The sequence below is a fragment of the Glycine max genome, chromosome 18 (assembly GCF_000004515.6).
Source record: "Glycine max cultivar Williams 82 chromosome 18, Glycine_max_v4.0, whole genome shotgun sequence".
Taxonomy (NCBI): Eukaryota; Viridiplantae; Streptophyta; class Magnoliopsida; order Fabales; family Fabaceae; genus Glycine; species Glycine max.
Window position 1 is genome coordinate 3,455,555 of NC_038254.2, and position 20,672 is coordinate 3,476,226.

At 33.5% G+C, this 20,672-nt stretch overlaps 2 protein-coding genes across 6 annotated transcripts; both read left to right on the top strand.

Moving 5' to 3' along the window:
• Nucleotides 1–5,392: 5,392 nt before the first annotated feature.
• LOC100813040 (kinesin light chain 3) lies at nucleotides 5,393–17,796 on the top strand. Of its 5 annotated transcripts, XM_041012044.1 has the most exons (19): nucleotides 6,300–6,404; nucleotides 6,552–6,603; nucleotides 6,801–6,882; nucleotides 8,351–8,538; nucleotides 8,644–8,748; nucleotides 9,847–9,947; nucleotides 10,599–10,677; nucleotides 11,480–11,491; nucleotides 11,650–11,715; nucleotides 12,682–12,750; nucleotides 12,868–12,924; nucleotides 13,703–13,780; nucleotides 14,603–14,700; nucleotides 14,802–14,847; nucleotides 14,955–15,082; nucleotides 15,891–15,999; nucleotides 16,131–16,193; nucleotides 16,305–16,370; nucleotides 17,429–17,796. In XM_041012044.1, the coding sequence occupies exons 3-19, from the start codon at nucleotides 6,846–6,848 to the stop codon at nucleotides 17,558–17,560; spliced, it is 1,434 nt and encodes a 477-aa protein (XP_040867978.1). In that variant the 5' UTR covers nucleotides 6,300–6,404; nucleotides 6,552–6,603; nucleotides 6,801–6,845; the 3' UTR covers nucleotides 17,561–17,796. The 5 variants fall into 5 exon arrangements, with proteins under 5 accessions (XP_006602011.1, XP_003553000.1, XP_006602014.1 ...); XM_006601948.4 differs by lacking the exons at nucleotides 6,552–6,603; nucleotides 6,801–6,882 and adding an exon at nucleotides 5,393–5,678 and having other exon boundaries at nucleotides 6,306–6,404; XM_003552952.5 differs by lacking the exons at nucleotides 6,552–6,603; nucleotides 6,801–6,882 and adding an exon at nucleotides 5,402–5,678 and having other exon boundaries at nucleotides 6,306–6,404; nucleotides 16,308–16,370.
• Nucleotides 17,797–18,558: 762 nt separating this feature from the next.
• LOC106797170 (uncharacterized) lies at nucleotides 18,559–19,863 on the top strand. The gene has a single exon (XM_014771125.3). It carries the CDS (start codon nucleotides 18,960–18,962, stop codon nucleotides 19,596–19,598), a length of 639 nt encoding a protein of 212 aa, XP_014626611.1. The 5' UTR covers nucleotides 18,559–18,959; the 3' UTR covers nucleotides 19,599–19,863.
• Nucleotides 19,864–20,672: the final 809 nt, after the last annotated feature.

The following is a 20,672-nucleotide window of genomic DNA, read 5'->3' on the forward strand; positions in this document are numbered from 1 at the left end:
CTCTTCATATATTGGCTTACGGCTCACTCATTGACGATGTGAGTGAGTATATTTGGATTGTTGAAACCACCACAGTGAAATGCTTACAGAGATTTGTATTAGGAATCTATGCAATACTTTGTGATGAGTACTTGAGGATGCTTAATAACAAAGACTACTACAAATAGGAGTGGGACGTGACTTTTCAGGTATGTTACGTTCCATTCATTATATGCACTAGGAATGAATTGTCTAGTGGTGTGGAAAGACCAATTTTATCAAGGTGATCATGCCAATCCAATAATCATTCTTGAAGTCGTGACATCACAAGACTTGTGAATTTGACATGCATTTTTTGACACTGCGTGTTCAAATAATGATATCAGTGTGCTAAATGCATCGAATGTGTTTAATGAAGTTTTGTCAGAACGTGTGTCTGCAATGCAATACATAGTGAATGAAACCCAATATGATATGAAATACTATCTAGCAGATGATATTTATTCAGACTTTGCAATATAATTTTATTAACATTACATATTTTCCATCGCTATGTATTTTTGTTGTTATTTTTAATGCCATTGTGTTTAATTATTTGTCATTATGTAAAATGTATTTCATCGTTATGTATTTCTTTTCAATGTTATGTAATTTTCATTGTTTCTTAATTGAATATTATTATGAATTGTGTATTGTTCATTATTTTAAACTTATTATAAAAAAATGAATAGAGTAAATTTTCATCAATTTATTAATATCTAATATTTTTACATAATAATTAAAAAATAAATTAATTATTTTATTTAAATCATAATTAAGTAAAAATAAAAAATAAGAAATTATGAATTTTTTATTGTTTCTTGAAGTTTCTTACTATTAGAAAAAATTGGATATGGATTTCTTAAGGATGATATGACATCGTGGGATCACACAATTTCTCAAAACTTGTGCTAAGAAATCTCAAAAACTATTATTAAAGATACCCCAAGACCATCTTTATCGAACATGTGTCATGTCTATTGAAATTTATTATATTTTTTTTTTAGGTGCCATTAAATCATATTGCCTCTTAGAAGTATTAACTTGGGCTTGTCAAGTTGGACCAAGAAAACTTTCTTTCAATCTGGGGAGTTGCTACGTGCACCCAGCATTATTGCTGGGGCACCCAGTAAACAGTGAAGTGGCGAAATTGCCCTTCAACAATTCCTCTTCTGGAAGAAGTTTTTCCGGAAAGTTTCCGGAAAAAAACTTCTTCCGGAAGAAGAATTTGTAACCTCCGGAAGTACCCACAAACTACTTCCGGAAGAACGTCATCCGGAAGTTACCTTTTTTAAAAAAAAAAAATTATTTGGTAATAATTTACTTTTAATGGATAAACTAAATTATAAAATAATTAATATTATTATACATAAATAATTAAATAATTAGTGAACGTATGTAATGACGAAATAAGAATTTGCATTTTATAATAATAAGTAAAAATAAAATAATATTTAATGCGTATGTAATGACGATTTTGCCCTTGTGTAATTTTCTTTAAATTAACGCGTACACGCTTCTTTTTACTGCGCTTTCGCTTTCTTCTCTGCTTTGTTTCTTCCATTTTGGTTGCTTGCTGTTGTTTCGGTGGTCCCTTTTGCAGTTTCCATTGGTGGTCCCGTGAAGTATTTGGAGATTCGGTGGTCCCGTGTTTCGTATTTGAAGTTTTGTTAGTGGTTGTTCTTCCTATTTCGTCGGAGGTACGCTTTTATGGGTATTTTTTTTCTTTTCCGGCTAGTTTTTAGAGAAGAAAAACAGTAAAAAAAGTGTATCCGGAAGAAATTTTAGGCACTGAGACCCATTCCGAAAGAAGTGCTTCCGGAAGTGTTTTCCGGAAACACTTCTTCCGGAATGGGCCTCAGTGACTTCCGGAAGAAGGTCTTCCGGAATGTTAAATTATTAGCATAACATAACATAAAAACATGTTTAAATCATAATCGAACCTAACATATTAATAAACACAAAATTTACCTGAAGTAGCGTCAAGTACCCCGCAAGTTGTCGGGTGGTGGTCCTATAGCCTCATCTAACTGGTCATACATATGAACCAGCGCCGCAACCCCCCAAGCGTAACCACCACTATGAGCGAGGTCCCGGAAAGCGTCAAGGTGGACCACATGCATGTATGTTGCACTCTTATTAGCAAAAAGAGTGCAACCGACAAGGTGCAGCAGATAAGCGCGAGCTGTGACAATCCACCGCCGGGCCTGACATCTGGTCTCATAAATGTCACGAACCCATCCTAATCGTACATATGCTCCACGTGTGAGTGCTGTCTTAGCTCTGGCCTCCTCCGCAGACACTTCCAGCAACTCCGTAAGCAAGAATCTGGCCTCCTCCGTAGAAAGAGCGTGGAAACTGTGCAAGGCGCCAGTGATGGACAAATGTAGGATGGACGACACATCATCCAATGTGATCGTCAGCTCTCCTACAAGAAGGTGGAAGGTGCTAGTCTCACTGTGCCACCTCTCCACAAATGTGGATATAAGTCCAGGATCGTCGGTAATAACTGAACAATCTATCAGTGGACTTAATCCTGTGGCAGCCACCAGGCCTTCAATCTCAGGCACTGGCCTCCCAATCAGTGTCACCTTCCTCTAATGTGACACTAGCTTCAAATCAGGACGTTTCTGATTTGAAGTACAAATTATACAATTATTAAAAAAAATTAATCATAAACAAATAAATAAACAATGACAAATAATTAACAAATTAAAATACCTGTCCACTCCACACGGCATGTGCAACATGCTCGGCAAATGATGTGAGCACTGACGGGTCACGTGGACCACCAGGGAATCCCTCTGCAGCATCATCACCATCTGACCCCTCACCACTATCAGCACCCTGTGCGTTCGCACGCATCTCAGGTGCCTCCGTAGGCTGCTCAGGGACATCATCAGTCATGTCAGCGACGTCCTCAGCCATATCACGTTCCTCCGTAGTCATCTGATGAGCGCGTAGCCTACGGGCTGAGGCAGTAGGCCTATGCCTCTCGGGAACATCGCCAGCATCCTCGTCAGCAGCTCTATCTCTGCCTACAACTCTACCTATGACACGACCTAAACCTCGTGTTCTGGCCATGATCTGTAAATCATGTCGAACACGTATTTTTTTCGGTCAAAATATACACAATTTTCTTTATAAAAAAACAACTTTATTTATAAACAAATAAGACTAACTTAAATCAAATTATTTTCACACATACACAACCTAATTTTAAAAAAAAAATTAAACAACTTCATTTATATAAAAAAAACAACTAATGTAAAAAAAATTTATTAATAAACATGCACAACTTAATTTTTTTAAAAAAATTAAACAACTTCATTTATAAAAAAAAACACAACTAATATAAAAATAATTCATTACTAAACATCCACAACTTAATTTTAAAAAAAAATTAAACAACTTTATTTATAAAAAAAACACAACTAATGTAAAAAAAATTAATTAGTAAACATCCAACTCTTAATTTTAAAAAAAAAATAAGAAACTTCATTTCTAAAAAAAACACAACTAAATTACTTAGTAAACATCCACAAGTTAATTTTTTTTTTTAAAAAATAAACAACTTCATTTATAAAAAAAAAAAACACAACTAATATAAAAATAATTCATTACTAAACATCCACAACTTAATTTAAAAAAAAAATTAAACAACTAATGTAAAAAAAATTATTTAGTAAACATCCACAATTTTTTTAGAAAATAAAATACTTCATTTATAATAAAAAAAACTAATTAATTATAAAAAATTAGTATTTTTATAAAACTTCCAAAACACACAACTTTAATTATAAAAATAGACAACTTCATTTTTTAAGAAAAAACACTAATTTTAAAAAATAAACAATAAAAAAAACAAACACAACTACTTTTATAAAAAAAAAATAATTTACAAATTAAAATTTAATAAAAATATACAATTTAAATTATAAAAAAAACATGACATCAAAAACCCAAACCTCATTTTTCATAAAATCTAAAAAACAAAATAACCAAAATAAATAAAATAATTCATTTAAAAAAAAACAAAACAATTTCTGTTTAAAATTTTTTTTAAAAAAAAGCAAAAGAAAAAAAACAAAAAAACCACTTCCGGAAGAAGTGGTTCTTCCGGAAAGGTCTTCCGGAAATTTGAAAGTTCTTCCGGAAGAGCGCGTCTTCCGGAATTCTTCCGGATGAATCACTTCTTCCGGAAAGTTCCCGGAAGAGGTTTTCCGGGAGTCTTCCGGAAGACGTTTGGTTACTTCCGGAAGAACACTTCTTCTGGAAACTTTCCGGAAAATGTTCTTCCGGAACTTCCGGAAGAACCCCTAACGGGTCTTCTGAAAGACTTCGGCGTCAGCCTTTTCCGCCATTTTTTCCGACGTACTCTCGTCTTCTCCCCTCTCGTCTTCTACCCTAAGGTTACTATCCTAAGGTTCCATTGCTATGCTAAGGTTCCATTGCTATCCTAAGGTTCCATTGCTATGCTAACAGTGATGCACATTACAAGCAAAGGGTAAGGGGAAGGGGAACTAACCTGTTCGCGGAGAAGAAGAAGAAAGCCTTGGCGCGCCTCGCGAAGAAGAAGCTTCACGCAGAAGAGAAGAAGAAGCTGTTCCGGGAGAGAAGAAGAAGTTGTTTCGGGAGAGAAGAAGCTGTTCGAAACAGTGTCTTCCGGAAATTACATTCGCGCTTTTTATAATTTTATTTTAAAGGGCAAAATGGTAGTTTCAATAAATTGCTGGGTGCACCTAACAACTCCCTTCTAAAATTAAAAAAATAATTAATTTAAGAAATACTTTACTCTCTACAAATATTTTGCTGACACTAACACATAACAATTTATTACTGGGAAAGCCACAACAACTTACCAATCCAAATAAAAAAAATATCTAGTTAGTTTGTTTTTTGTTGAATGAGAATAATTAATCAAGCTTTTCCTTAAAAGTTACAAACTCATTATATTAAGAGTTTAAAGATGATATTCTGTTATTCAATAGTGAATTATTATTGAAATAAATTTTAAATTAATTGTTATGAAAACCTATAAACTTACCACACACATGTTGATATACTGACTTTCATCTCTTATATTATTTTTCAATAATAAAAAAATCATTTGTGACCTCTCAAATATGAAATTAACTATCAAATAAGATAAATATTAAGAAAAAAATGCGTTTTAGTTCTTTTATTTTTGGTGAAATTTGGTTAAGGACTCAAGATCTTTTATACTTTGTTATTGATGAATTTGACCTTTAAACTTTAATTTTTTTGACAACTTAGGCTTCGAGTAAAATAAAATGAATAATAAGATTATTTTTTTTAAACAATTAGCTAAAAATTAACATATTAAAATTAAAATTACGTAATAAAGGAAAGTCAATCTGGTGGTACTAACAAAAAAAAAAATCTTGTTGATAACAAAACTAAATAAAATAAAATAAAATATTTTAGCCTTAAATAAAAAAGAAAAAAGAAAAAGCATTAAGCTTAAACCCACACCAAAACTCTTTGAACTCTGCAGCATCTACCCGATCTGTTTGCAATCTTCGGTGGAAAATAAAAGATGTCTCTGCGTGTGGCGGCAGTTAATTTGCTAAAAAAACTTCGCTTTCCTGCTTCCCATGTCTTCCCTGCTTCCACAGTAACCACAAATGCATTTTCCGGTACGCAAAACCATTTAAATTTTGATGACACCCCTTACATTCATTCAATTATTACTAGTCTCTTTTGGGTTTGTTTGTTTTTCACTTGTTTATTAAAATCTTATGATGATTGGGGTCACACCTTTTATTTTTATTTTTTTGAATTTTAGATGATGGATTGTGTATAAATGAGTGGCATATTATGCACAAGAAATAGTTGTGAAGGTTGCACTCTTATAGCATGATGATGTTAATTGCCAGGGAAAACTTGTGGCAAATCAAAATGGGAACTTTGGTACATGACATTGCATCTTTCTAGTTTATACTAATTCCTAAAAAGGAGTTCCCTTCTTTAGTGTCCATTCTGAGTCTGGTGTTTATTGGAATTGAAAATGGAACAGAAAATTGTTACTTCAGATTTCCCACAAAACACCTTGTACCCACTTCCCAATTTTAAGCAATGGAACTTTTTTTTGTCTCCCTTCGACATTGAAATTTCTATATATTTACAGGTTTTGCACCCATCATTGTTGACTTTTGCTCCATAGGCAGATTCGTGGTTGATTAATTGTGCATGGACAATGATTTTATTATCCTGCAAGGAAGATGATATTTACCTATTCTTACTTTCTTTTTATGTTATTCCAGGTAAACTCAAACTTTCCCGTTGGTATCAAGCTGGTGAACATGGTTGGAGGATAGATCTTAGGGATCCTTGTCTATGGATTGTTATATCTGGACATGTAGGTATGTTTTTTTTACCTCTCTTGAGCCATGTTTTCTAACAACTAGCATATAAACTGTTATATTTTCATTTAATCATTTTCAAATTGTAATGATACTACATCTGTAATTCTGTGATAATTGTTCCTGTTGTATTCCTATCTTTTGCAGCCATAAAAATCAATTTTATATTTGTTATGGAGAGAGCCCATCCATTTGATAGGTAGATAGTAAAGTTGAATCCGTTTCATTTTTAAATCTGGATCAAGGGGAAAGTTTCTGATATTTTTAAATGTTAATTCCTTAATCTTTTTTTTTCTTTGCCTTTATTTATTTATTGTTCTACTAGCTTCTATTTCATATGCTTATAGAACAATGCCACAGAAGTCTTAATCAGCTTCCTTTCCTATATTGTTAAAGAAAACTGGTTCACCCAAGACCAAAAAAGGTTAGGTTTGTAGGTGCATGTCCAAAGATAGGATCCGGCAGAACAACTCAAAAGGTAAAGAAGTATCGTTAATTTCTTCATAATTGTTCCAAGTTTGAAGTACCATTTGTACAAATAAGAATCCCCCCAATCACATGATTTCTTCTTCATATAGATAGATCCCATGATCCTAAACCGATCTTACCTGAGATCGGAAATCCCAAGTTTGTTCTAAAATTATGAAACATAAGTTTTTGGAATTGAATCTATAATCCAAATTTTTTTGAGTATGACGAAAGGATCTATGGAGAGATATATAGAAAGTTTATTTCTAATCGTAACTAAATCTTCCATTTTTTGTATAGTAGAGATTGAAGCAAAATAGCTAGGCTTCAAGCTTGAAGCATGGATAAAGCATGCGCTTACTCCTATGTTAACATTTGATTTAATTAAGATAGTAAGGACTGTGAGAATTGAAATCCTCTGACAACTCTTTGATACGGTGTAAAGGAAACAATTCACCCAAAACTTTTACGATGTTAAAGCATGGAGAGAATGGGTTTTTGAAGTTTGAGTAAACAACTTAAGTGCTTATTTAATAGAAGTTTATGATGTGAGCTTATTTAGATAAGCTTCACCATGAAGCCTAATGAAAAAAAGCTAATGATATAATGTTGGAATGAAGTTAATGTGAAATGTCTTGAGCCAAGTTATTAGGTGAAAACACAAATGTTTTGTATTGATGCCTCTAATGTGCACGCTGCCTTACTCAAGAGACCTTTTGGTTTACAATGCTTAGACCCACCTACCCTGTATTGAAGTCCATATTTTTATCAGAAGGTGGGTGCAACAAGGATTGAACTCTAGATCACTTGGTCATAGATTTTCTGATACCTTGTCTTGAGCCAATTATCCCAAAAGCTTAAGTGAAGACATGTGAATGATTATATTTGGACATCTCTAAGACTCTAACGACAAATTTTAAGGCCATGATCTACTTGATATGCGATTTAAATCATTTAACCTGATGAATATTTGTTGAGAACTTTATCCCATGGAAAACTATTTAATATTGTAGCACTCATTATCAACATTGAAAATTGTAAACATTATTCTCGTATAATTTAAATTGACTAATCTAATGTGCACGCTGCCTTACTCAAGAGACCTTTTGGTTTACAATGCTTAGACCCACCTACCCTGTATTGAAGTCCATATTTTTATCAGAAGGTGGGTGCAACAAGGATTGAACTCTAGATCACTTGGTCATAGATTTTCTGATACCTTGTCTTGAGCCAATTATCCCAAAAGCTTAAGTGAAGACATGTGAATGATTATATTTGGACATCTCTAAGACTCTAACGACAAATTTTAAGGCCATGATCTACTTGATATGCGATTTAAATCATTTAACCTGATGAATATTTGTTGAGAACTTTATCCCATGGAAAACTATTTAATATTGTAGCACTCATTATCAACATTGAAAATTGTAAACATTATTCTCGTATAATTTAAATCGACTAATCTGATTTTTGTGCAGCAATGACATTAGGAATTAGTGCCAGCACTGTATTTGCTGAAGATGCAACAACTGAAGCATATCCTGATAATGACCCAGGGGGTGACTTAATTGGATTAAGAAAAATTGAGGATGGCTCTGTAGTATCAAACATACATACAGCAAAGTGGAGAGTCTTTACAGATAAAGCGAGAGAATTTTTTCTACAGGCATGCTGTTTCTTCATGTTTCTTATTTAGTTCTATTATACACCTCAACTAGTGGGAAAATTGTTGTTGTTGTTGACTATTTATTATTTGTCCATTTTCTGCCAGGGAAAACTAGATGAAGCTGAAAAACTCTTCCTTTCTGCTATAGAAGAAGCTAAAGAAGGTTTCGGCGAGAAAGATCCGCATGTTGCTTCTGCATGCAACAATCTGGTCATTTTACTTGCAGTTGATGATTGTTTCTTAATTTATTATATTTTCAATAAAGGAGTTTTATAGGAGAGAAAAAGGTAAGACTACAACTAGGGGAGACAAGGTTACCTCCTACTTAAAGAAACTAAAAGAAAAGAGATCTAGAGTGTTATTATTTATGTATGCAGTAAAGCTTTCCAAGCTCACTGCATATCCGACAGGATACTCTCCATGAAAGCAATAATCAGAGCATCTCATAATGGCTGAAAATACAATCTTCTACTTCTTGGAAACACTTCTCGAGTCTGTTCCTTTCTTTTCTTTTTCAAAACGTATTTTTAATCTTCTAGTTCTTTGGTGTGTGTTGGAGATCTCACATCAATTAGGATATAACCAAAATAATGTATATAAGTGAGGGACAAGCGATACCTAATGAGCTAGCTGGTCGAGTAAGACTCAAATTCAAATTCTAAAGTGGTTTCAAAGCCTATTCTAGCAAATTGTTGGACTCGTGTTAATGGGTCTAGGATAAGCTCTGATACCATTTTAGAATGTGAGTTTGGGCTTAACTCAACCCAAAAACAAGCTTATAGGGTGAGAATTGCCTCCCACTTATACACACACACACACACATACTTTATCTTGGCCTTATCTCTAGTCAATGTGGGACTTGGGTTTTTCCCATTACACCCCTTCATGCCCAACACTATTGGGCTTGGTGGTTGGATGACATGGTAGGTGGCCCGTTTTAATGGATCTAGGATAGACTCTGATATCATATAGGAATTATTTACTGTGTAATGTTGTATTGTGTGTCACACATGCTATTCTGATTTATAATGAATCAATAGTACAATATAAGTAAACATAATAATGACTGTAATCCCTAATTATCAGCTGATATATTTCCCTATTTATTGTGATCAAATCATATCTTTAACCGGGGACAACCCTCACCTCATGAGTTAGCTTCTTGCAATGTTAGTCATCTTGTTTTCTTTTTTGTAAATCAGTTGAATTGGTTGATTATTCATGAACATGATGCTTTGTTCTTTAGGCTAGTTGAGAAAGTAAATAACTCTGATAATGCACAACTCATTTTGATTATTATTATTTCAGGCAGAATTGTACAGGGTCAAAAAGGCATTTGACAAAGCAGAACCATTGTATTTGGAAGCTATCAACATATTAGAGGAATCTTTTGGTCCTGATGATGTACGGTAGGGTGCAATTACTGTGCTACCATCATAAATAATGTTTCATCTACTTTCAATTGTATAAGTTTAGCATCATTACTAGGAACCAAAAATGTGTATACAATAAATGAATAGAAATGATATGATATAGAGCTTGCATAAATAAATATGAAAGTTTCATCTTACTCTCATTGCAACAAATAAATGAAAACACTGCATTAAGCTTTGTGGAATTAGGAAACTCATCAAGATTTCCTCTGTCTGCTCTAAAGATCAGACAACAACAGCAACAACAAAGCCTTGTCCTACTAGTTGGATACATGAATCACACGGCGAAAGATCAACTTGCTGACATTTTCACAAAATTCGGACCTAGCAAAAATATATATTTGATAAATTGAATGCATAGGATATAATATTTGGTATAATTAAGGAATATTAGGAAAATCCTTCCTCTTTCCATTATTTCTCTAGATATATTGATTCTAATTCCTAAATTTATGGGATTGATTCTCTAAACCCTGTTTATAAATATGGTATTGTTATCATGGAATAAACACAACATTCCTTATTTAGGGTAAAAATGTATTTAAACTATATATGTGTGTGTGTAGCCTTTAGTATGATGAATTTAATTGGGCCTGGTGGCTTCAATTTGAACCTTTTATCATGCAGGGTTGGGGTCGCTGTTCACAACCTTGGGCAGTTTTACCTTGGACAGCGGAAGTTGGAAGAAGCTCGTGTTAGCTATGAGGTAACTTGTTGAATTCAACAATCTTGGTTTTGGTGATGTGTTCCCCCCCCCCCCCCCCCCCATTATTGCATAGAGGATAACTTTATTCAACAATTCTAATTAATCCCTGTCAGCTTTACCCTACACATATAACTGTCCTGTACTTTCAACTATGGCAATTAAACCCCACAAATTACGTTTCAGGGACACTTTGTAATCTGGTTCCTTGGGGCATTACTTTCTTTAGGAAAACACCATTGCCATTACCAACCATGCAATGTTTTTCTACACCAAATTGATAAGATCTAAGCCTCACTGTTTCTTGGGTCCACAACAAACTTCACAACTGAACACATGGTCTCTTCTCTTCTCTCCTACTTGTGGCTAAAGAGAATCTCTTAATGAAGACAAAAGTTAGATAAAAGCCCTTAATAAGTTGGATAAAAACCCTTAATAAGTATTAAGTTAATAAGTTCTACACGAAAAGGTCCTGAATAAGGGTTAAATGATCACCTAAAGAAATGAAAAAGCACTCTTTGAATTTTCTAAGCAGTTGGGAATCTTTTGAATGTGGATGTCTTTGACCATTACTCATTCTATTTTTTGCGTCATTATGTAATGAACCAAATTTCATCATTTCTGGATCCTGAATGTTGGTATTTTTGTTTGTTCATTTTTGGTTATTCCCCTTTTCCTCTCTCACATGTAATCTGTTTGTGACACTGACATGGTTTCATATTGTAGTTACTAGTTAGTCTTATTCCTTATGTTCTTTCAGTTCTAGTGACCACTTTTCTCCTTTTATTTTTTGTTTTTTTGACAGCGTGCTTTGAAGGTATGGATGACCTCTTATTGTTATCAGGGAGAGACAATTATTTTTTTCTGTATATCACTTTGTATTTCATTGTTATTTCTTGTCGTCATTTCTGTGGTTGATGATTGAGGCCGTATGTTGTCTTGATTTTTAGTATGTGATAATGACTATTTATTCAGATAAAAAGGCGTGTTCTGGGGTATGGCCATTCAGAATGTTCAGATACAATGTATCATCTAGGAGTGGTAATTATTTGTCCTTTTACACTACTATTTTTTATTCTTGTTTGTTCTGTTTGTTAAAGTTGTCTAATGTGTCAAAATTAAAAACGAAGGGTAGTGTTTGGTTTATTTTTTGTTGATATGCTTCTACACTAACAATTACAAAAATCACACCTTCTTTGTTTACTATTTTCAATAATTTGCAAAGGAAATAGTGAAAACAACATAATTTGTTTTCACTATTTTCTTTATATCTTGGAAACTGGAAATGAAATGAAACATAGTGGCATTTTTTTCACCACCAAGTGATTGAAAAATTATGAGTTGAAGATAGAAACAGTTTTTGATAGATGGAGCATGATGCATGAGAGTCACTCACTACTATTTTCACATGACTTAGACATGCTATTGCTACCACAACTGTTTCCCCCAAAAAATGAGTGAAAATGTGGATGGGAGACAGCTTATTTGTTTTAGAGTGTAGGGGAGAAGAGAGATACAACTTCGTTTTAGATATTTGAAGTACCTCCTCTTTCATAAAGGCATAAAGCTATGGGGGTGCTTTTGTGCGTTAAGCTTGACATACATGTAATTTTAGGTTTGCTTTTCTTTATTTTGACGTGACAGAGTATTTCTATTCCATCCTCTGATTTCTACTTTGTGTTCTTTGAATAAATTTCTTTTACAAAAAAAAGTGAATTAAGGTTATGCCTGAAGCACTGAAATAACAAAGTGTCTTTTACATATATTCGTTCAGTCTGTGCTATGAAGCTATGTTCCATAATAACTCTGTAGTCATTAAAAAATCTGAGATTTAAAAGGATAACTTGTAATTTCTCTGGGATAGAATAATTTTTCTCTTTGATGCTTACTAGGGGGTTTGGTCAGAATGTAATTGCTTCATCGGTGACTAATTTTTCTCTTTGATGCTTCTTGGAAGTTGGAATTTTTGCTCAACTGAGGATTTTATTCTACAATAATTGTGTTCAGGTCCTGTATCTTCAAGGAAAAGAAAGGGATGCTGAGGCCTTTATTAAGGACTCTATAAGGATGCTAGAGGTACGTGGACCTTCTATTTGTAACTTAAATTTCCCCCCACAGTGGGGTTGGTAGTAATTATTATTATTATTCGTTGTTGTTGTTGTTGTTGTTAAGCTAATTTGTTTATGAATGTAGGAAGGTGGGGAAGGGGAGTCTTTTATATGCATTAGAAGACTACGATACCTCTCACAGGTGGCCTTTTAATCCTTTTTCCTACCGGATCTTTGTTGATAGATAATCTATGATTAGATAAAAACCTTTACACTTAATGTTAATAGAAACTTATGCTATCTCATGGGAATTGAGAGTTTGGGTCAGTTATAATAGTTATTGGTAGAAAGTTGGAGCAATCATTTATTATCAGAGTATGTGTAGTAATAGATGTCATTAGCAGTTATGTATTATTATAATATGTTCATTAGGAACTATTGAGTTGACAGTTTATGGCAGAAAGTTAGGAGCAGTTGCATATTATTTAAATGTGTGTTATGGTGTAAATAGAATGATACATGTGTTTGTCTTGCTATTTGGACAGAGAACTAATCTCTGTAAGTGGACATCAATTACTGCAGCATTCTGTTCCATTAGTGTTCTATCAATATCTATAGGTATAGAAAGGGCACCTAAAACCTATGTCACACAACCCATATATACTTGAGTGGTCGTATAGTGTTACATATAAGTGCTCAGGCACAAACTAGACATTAGACAAATAAAAGTTATTCTCTCCTCCTGACAGCTTTTAACTTTGGGAAGAGTTGGTTCTTGGCATCGTATTTAATTTTTTTTACCAATTGGTAAGGAATTTGATATTCCTTTCATTCTTCATAATTTAATTATGAATTCCAGCTTAAGCTAAAAATGAGTTTGTGCGTTGTCCACCCTCAGTGGGTCTGTTCCAACATTTCTGTTTATTAATTTTTCATCCTAACTTTCTTAATATTATCAAGTTATTGCTATATTCTTTTAGATATATATGAATTCACAACAATTTGCTGAAGCTGAGTTGGTCCAGAGAAAGATCCTGCATGTTGTGGAATTGTCAAAGGTTCTTTTTGTTAACTTCTTTGTCTTTTGCTTTTAATTGACTTTCTTGTTATGGTGATGCATGCATATTTTATAAATTTATAAATACTGGGTAAGTGGATTTTATTTTTATTTTTTGAAAAAAGTGGTTAAGTGAAAGAAACTTCTGCTTAATGAAATTATTCTCACTTGTCAAATACAATTATTTAGTTAGTTGCATCTTATTTGCTGCTTTTTCTGCCACTTTTAGTGTTGTGCCATTGTCATGGTTTAGGGATATAGGGATGGCCTAGGCAAGTTGGTTTCTTTTCCTGTTTCTTATTGTCACTTCATTGATGCATTGAGCAGGCCCATAGATATGGTGGTTGAGCACTATTCTTTTCTGTTCTTAAGTTTAGTTTTGATAGAATGCTGTTTCTATTCTTGCTGAATAACAATTAAAGTCTTTAAGTTATTCTTATGTAGATAGACATTTTTGTTATTAGCATATTTAATTTGTTTGATCAAATAACAGTACAGTGATAATATATAAATGGGCTGTAATTTTTGAACAAGTTAGAAGTTGGATTTCTTACAAAACAATCATGATTTGATAATTCATAAAACCATTTTTATTACTTGACAATCTTGGAAAGTAGTATGACTGGCACTAATGACAGATTGATATTTTATGATGTTCCCTGGCAGGCATTTTTTAATCTTCCTTTTCCATTTGCTACTTTCTGTTTTCATTTAGAATTAGTTGTGTCAATCTTACTCAATGAAATTAGAAAATGTTGCAAGAACAGTTATGTCTCAAATCTGTTGTCATCGTCAAAAACATGATGCATTTGGTGTAATACAGGGATGGAATTCCTTGGACACTGTTATTGCAGCTGAATCTTTGGCTCTGACCCTGCAAGCATCTGGCAATACAAAAGATTCAAAAGAGTTTCTTGAAAGGTTATTACAATACTTGAAACCTGGGAAATTTTTATTTTATTTTCGCTTCAATTAATTTTTATTTCATTCAAATGAAATCCTCACTTTTTTTTTCCTTGCAGATGTCTTAATGTCCGGAAGGACTTACTTCCTGGTGACCATATTCAGGTATGTTCTTTGACAGGGATTTTGGTAGTTCCCACTTCGTATTCTATTTAGATTTCAAATTCCATAAAATTGATGGCAAAGCTGATGTTTTCTTTATCCATGGTCAGATAGGTGCAAACTTACTTCATCTAGCAAGAGTGGCAATGCTTGATTGCAGTCAACATAAAAAGTTGGATGTTTCTAGAGCTAAAGCTGAGCTTGATATGGCAAAGAATCATTTGCATAATTCCATAAGGTTCGTATTAGTTTGACATGCCTATCTCTTTCACAACTACTTCTGAATATCAGAACTCAATCAATTTGTCATATGTTTGTTTCTTTTTCCAGTCGAAATTGTTCTTTCTTTTTACAATGCAGTTTTTCTCAGAGTTATTTCTGTGCCCATGCCTTGTGGGCAGGTGGAATTTGATGTCATACATACAAATGCTCAATCTTATCATTTACAGCATTTAGATTGGGTTGATAAAGAAAGGATAAAACATGTTTATTTAGTTCTGAAATAGATTTATTTTATTATTCCTTTTTTAGCATGATTTATATTAACGAATGTGAAGGAGCATTCGACTGATAGACCATGCAGATAAATTAAAAGACCTCATTTGAAAGTGAGAAAACTGGAAGAACAATCAGCTACCACAGTGATGCATTATGCTTAATGAGTACTAAAAAAGAATTCAATGTGCAATCTCCTTGGACCTGCTTCGGTTAATTTTTGGCTGAAACTTGTTGAGCCTGTAACTTGATGATCCTTATTAAATTATATTTGCTGAAGAAAACTTTTGTGCTTTAGTTTCCTCCAATACTAAAGGATTGCACAAGTAATTTCTTGATTAAGAATTGGATTGTTCTTATATTTAATTTTTAATTATAAACATTAGTATAATTTGAACTATTATATTTTTAAGGATAATGTTTGGTTTAAGGTCTAGGCCTTTGCTTGGCTTGCCCAGCAATTACTAGCCATCTCCCGAAAGTTCATGAACATGTTATAAGTCTGTAGAATGAAGCACATTTATGACAGGCCATTTCTTGTTCCATCTCAGGATTTCATGTCAATGTTTAGAGAAGGTATTGAAACAAAAGGATAAGTTAAAGAAATTCAGTAAGCCTGGAGATTCTAGAAAGGAAGGCCAAGTAGCACTGGCCATATTGGTTAGTTCCCCACCCCCCTCCCGGGTTTATTACTCTCCTCTTATGCAAGTATATTAAAACAGAATTGTGATTTGTACTCTTCTGTGAATAAAAATTATTTCTTTATTAAAATAGAAATGTAATTTTTACAGTTGCAATCACTCAATACATTGTCATCAGTGGAGTTAGATAAGCAAGAATTGCAGGAGATTCAGGTCAGTTTACAAGCCTTAATGGCAGTGCAACTAGGTTCAAGTCTCAGAGAAATGAGAAAACTGCAAATATTAAATTTATACTTGGTTAAGTGTTACTTTTATTTTGTAAAGCAGGAAAAAGATATTAACCTTGAGGCTCGGGAGGCACTTCTTCAATGCATTTCTGCTTACAAGGAGGTAAACGTTTTTGTGTGATGATTTTTCTTGGGAGCTATGCATACTCTATTTTTTTCTAGCGAATTATTCCTCATAGGTAATTAATGTAGTGTTATGGAATACTATTTAGTAATAGAACGTTATTTCAAGTCAAAAGTTTATATTTTTTTCTTCGAAGGAAAGCATTTATATATACTTGCATCAAGATTGTACATTTTATTTTTAAGCCAGAACAGAAGTTACGGTGAGTGCCATAATTTATTTATGATCTCATATAGCAATGCCTGCAAGATGTTTTTTGTTTTAAAAAAAATGTTATAGAAAGCAAGTTTTATCATATGCAGTGGACCAATGTTCTGTTGATGGTTTCATTTCTGCTAAAAAAAGGTGTAAATAGTCTATACATTGATAATGTAAAAAAAAATTACACTGTCATCTAATAACAATTTATTATGTAGAGTAAGTTTGTTGACTTTTTACAATAGTTATCTTCAAAGTCATCCTTACCATGTTTTTGATTAGTTAACAATGTAAATTTTTTCAAATTGTGCATAGAAATTAAACTCAAATACTTGGATGTGTGCATAACATTAGCTTCTACAAATACAATGGTCCAAATATTGGGGATCATGAATGGTCCACAAATCAGGGTTGTCCATTTTATATTACAAAATATTTGTTTTAATTAGTCAATATAAAATGAACGACTCTGATCAATATACTATCCATGGTCCCTAATATTTTGAGAGCATTGATGTTTTTACCAAAACGTATACAAATTTGTTGCTTTATGAATTACTTGTAGCATGTAAACATCACCTAATATTTCTGGCACGTATCTCATTTCCTCACTTGCATTTCGGGCTATTCATTCCCCTAATTTAAAAGACTTGAATTATGCATGTTAGTGCTAATTAATAGTAGTAGTTATTACACTTGGATTGTAGAGATCATACAGATGACGTTGCATTAGCGAATCATTACATTTAGAATTTGAAAGTAAGGGAGTGAACATCTTCCATGCACGTATTTCCCATGTGATTTTGGAAATTTATTACAACTTCACTCTTCCTTTGCAGTTTGTACATAAGAGGTCAATTGCTGATACCCCTGAAATAAAGAAAGAATATCTTTCATGTTTAAAGCGCGCTCAAAATTTGTTTGGTCATAAAGTTGATGAAGAGCTAAGCAATCAAAATGATTTCCGATAGCTGTATCAAACACCTTGACTGGATTTCCCCCCCTATGGAGGGGTGTTTACTTGAAGGGATATTTTTGTTGATAAAGAAAATAATTTAAAAGGGAAATTCTTGCTCAGAAGAAATAAATGAACCAAGCTTGATAACTAAAGTCAATTGCCACTGGCCATGGCATCAAAATTATTGTTAAACCATACTTCGTGTGGTTATTAATTACATTACCTTGATATTGGATTGTTGTATGCTCAGTATTATTCTTTGATGTCACTTCAATTGTTACTATTTTTTTTTTGTAGTTAATTGTTACTAATTCCCCCTAATCTTGTTCAAGAAATAATGTTTTACCGTGCTGGGAAAAGTGTAGTGCTAAATTTCTCGTGATTGAGCCATTATAATTTCATTATTGTTGGGAGGAAAAAAGGGTTTACGAAAATCCAAATATAAAAATGCCTTTATTGTCAGCAAAGTAAGAATATGAGACTAAGTATCCATTTGGTTTTATAAGCATTATTAATTTCACCGATTGTAACACATTCTAGTGTAGTTAATCTGAACATATTTTGTCAAAATTTGGGTTAGTACAAGTGGTTAAAGAACTGAAATAAACTTTCACCTTTCCTAGGGGTGTGGGTTTGAATTTTCCTGATATCATTTTTCTCACTTGGTGGATAATCCTTATCAGAGAAATCCCCTGACACTTAGGGACTAATTGAGTAGTTGTAATTGGGTGAAACTGCTTGTGGTTCGAGTCTGTGTAATAATCTTCTATGTGGGTCTCTATAGCTCTAACATGTCATTGCTGTCTTGTCCAATAGTATTAGCAACTTGTGTAGTGGACTTCTGCTGGCAGCTCCAGCATCAACATGTTATTTTGTCCGGCTCATTGTATTGGGAGTGCCTTCCTGTTTTATCATTATTCTCTACCAAAAATGTGAACATACTTTCTAATCAAATCAAATAATTTAAAGTAAATTTATCAAATTTATTTTTGTAAAAAAAATTAAGCCAACGGATACAATAATAGTGAGAAAGATGCAGCTCACAAGCTCTCTCTAATCAGCAAAAGAGAGATTACGATGAAAGCATAAAGTAAAGAGAGTACTGATTGTGAACTTTTGATAAACCGCCACAGTCCACACTGTAGTGGGGCATATGAAAACAACACAGTTTTGAAGTGGTGTCTGACTCTGAAGCTGAAAGCCTCACAAAATGTTGGAGAATAATCCTCTTTTGGTGTAGACAAGCCAGAAAAATACATTGCCAAAGGCCAAACCAGTTTCTCACAAGAGCCAAACTACCACACATCTTTAAACTTCTAGTAGGTCCCATTAATACCCATATTTTCATTAAATGATGTTATTAAATTCTGACACCACCATTGTGATTTGTGAACCCCTCAAAAAGGTTACACATGCCATTTCTCACACGTGAAGTTCTCAACCACAACATATTGCATTGCATGGTGGAACATAAATTTTCCAAACACATTCACATTATCCAAAAAAAGAAGTGGTCTTATCTCATGTCACCCAAGTTCTCCTATCTGAACTCTCTAGTTGAGAGAAAGAAGCCTCAAGAAACCACAGATGAATTGGCCATTGTGAAAGCAGCTGCATGGGCATGGTACCAACATGGTTCAGGCTCTGAAGGAAAGGCTAAGAGTGAGTTTGATGTCACAAGAACTCAACGTATGGCCAGGCCTTCACGTTACAAGTTAGAAGCTATGAGAATGGCTAAGGAAGCACCCTCAAATTCAATTCACACCAATTATAAACCTCTTCTTGATACATATGAAGTTCAATGCATTTCAAGGCAATTGGACAGGCTTATTGTAGAGTCTGGCCACAACAAACTTGGCAACAGCATCAATGCAAATAATAATGATGGTAAGGATAATGCTAATAGAAGGATGAAGAATAAGAAGGGGATGAGTAAAGGGGGTAATTTGGTGGGTAGCACTGCTTTGTCTGCCAAATGTGTACCAGTGGTTAATCTGACCAAGTGTCTGCCAAGGGCCAATCGTGATCTATTTTCCATCACTAGGTTTTAGTATGGTGATTGGCATGTCTAATATCTCAAATGCATGTACTCCTCAGTGCTACTATAGAATATATTTTTTTTAACAAATACATGAGAATTTTGCGCTAAGCTTATGTATGTTGATAAAATGAGTTTTGTTGAAGATTTACGTGTATTTTTGTGAAACATTTGAGAATGAAAATGTTAATACAAGAAAAAAAAAAGTTTTAATTTGTAGGTTGATGGATAAGAATCAAAGGAGTCGGTGTAATTAAATGAGTTTTGGTGAATGGTAGCTTGTCAAAAGGCCTTTTTGAACCCAGTCATGTGATTTCTGGGACTGCTAACCTAACCTCCCATGTAGCCATGTAGGGCATATTATAACTGAAAGATATTTGATATTAATCTTTACCTCAGTGTACTGAAAGTACGTGAATTCAATGCAGTGTCAGATGTTTCCTTCCTCTCAAAGTACAAATTAGTACATTAACAATTGTTCAAGATGAAAAATAGTCCTAAGTTAATCGCTATTAGATTCATCGCTCTGCACAAATGTGATGGCTACTTGTTCAGTTCAAGTTTTGAATTCTATCATTAGTTGCCACTTGTTGTGCTAATGATCAGAGGAGATAGCTGAACATGAGTTCCAGCGGCGAAGAGCGGTAGTTCGAATAGTAGTTTTTGGCTGGAATAAGCTTTGAAACAGAGAGAATGAAAGTGATCCTTTCTTAGAAGTGTAATAGTGTTCGTTAAGTTAGTCTTTTGATTCCACTCGAGACCCTTTTATATATGTTAACTTCAGCTTCTTCTATTGAATTTGGGTCATGACATCTCCACTAACGATTGGGTCTGGCTTCCAGCTTAGCCACTTAGGCTCATTTAGCCTAAGCGTACTCCCACTCATATTGTTAACTTTATCTATCAGAAGGTTAAATTAATCCATGTTGGTTTTACAGTGATCAGTTCTCTTTTAGAATATCACTTAAATTAATCTTTTATCAATGAAATTACTAAGATTAGTGGTGAACATTCACACATTGAGCTTAAGTTCACACATATATCACAAAAAAGAGAGTTAAAAATGGCATTCACATCATTGTTGGCT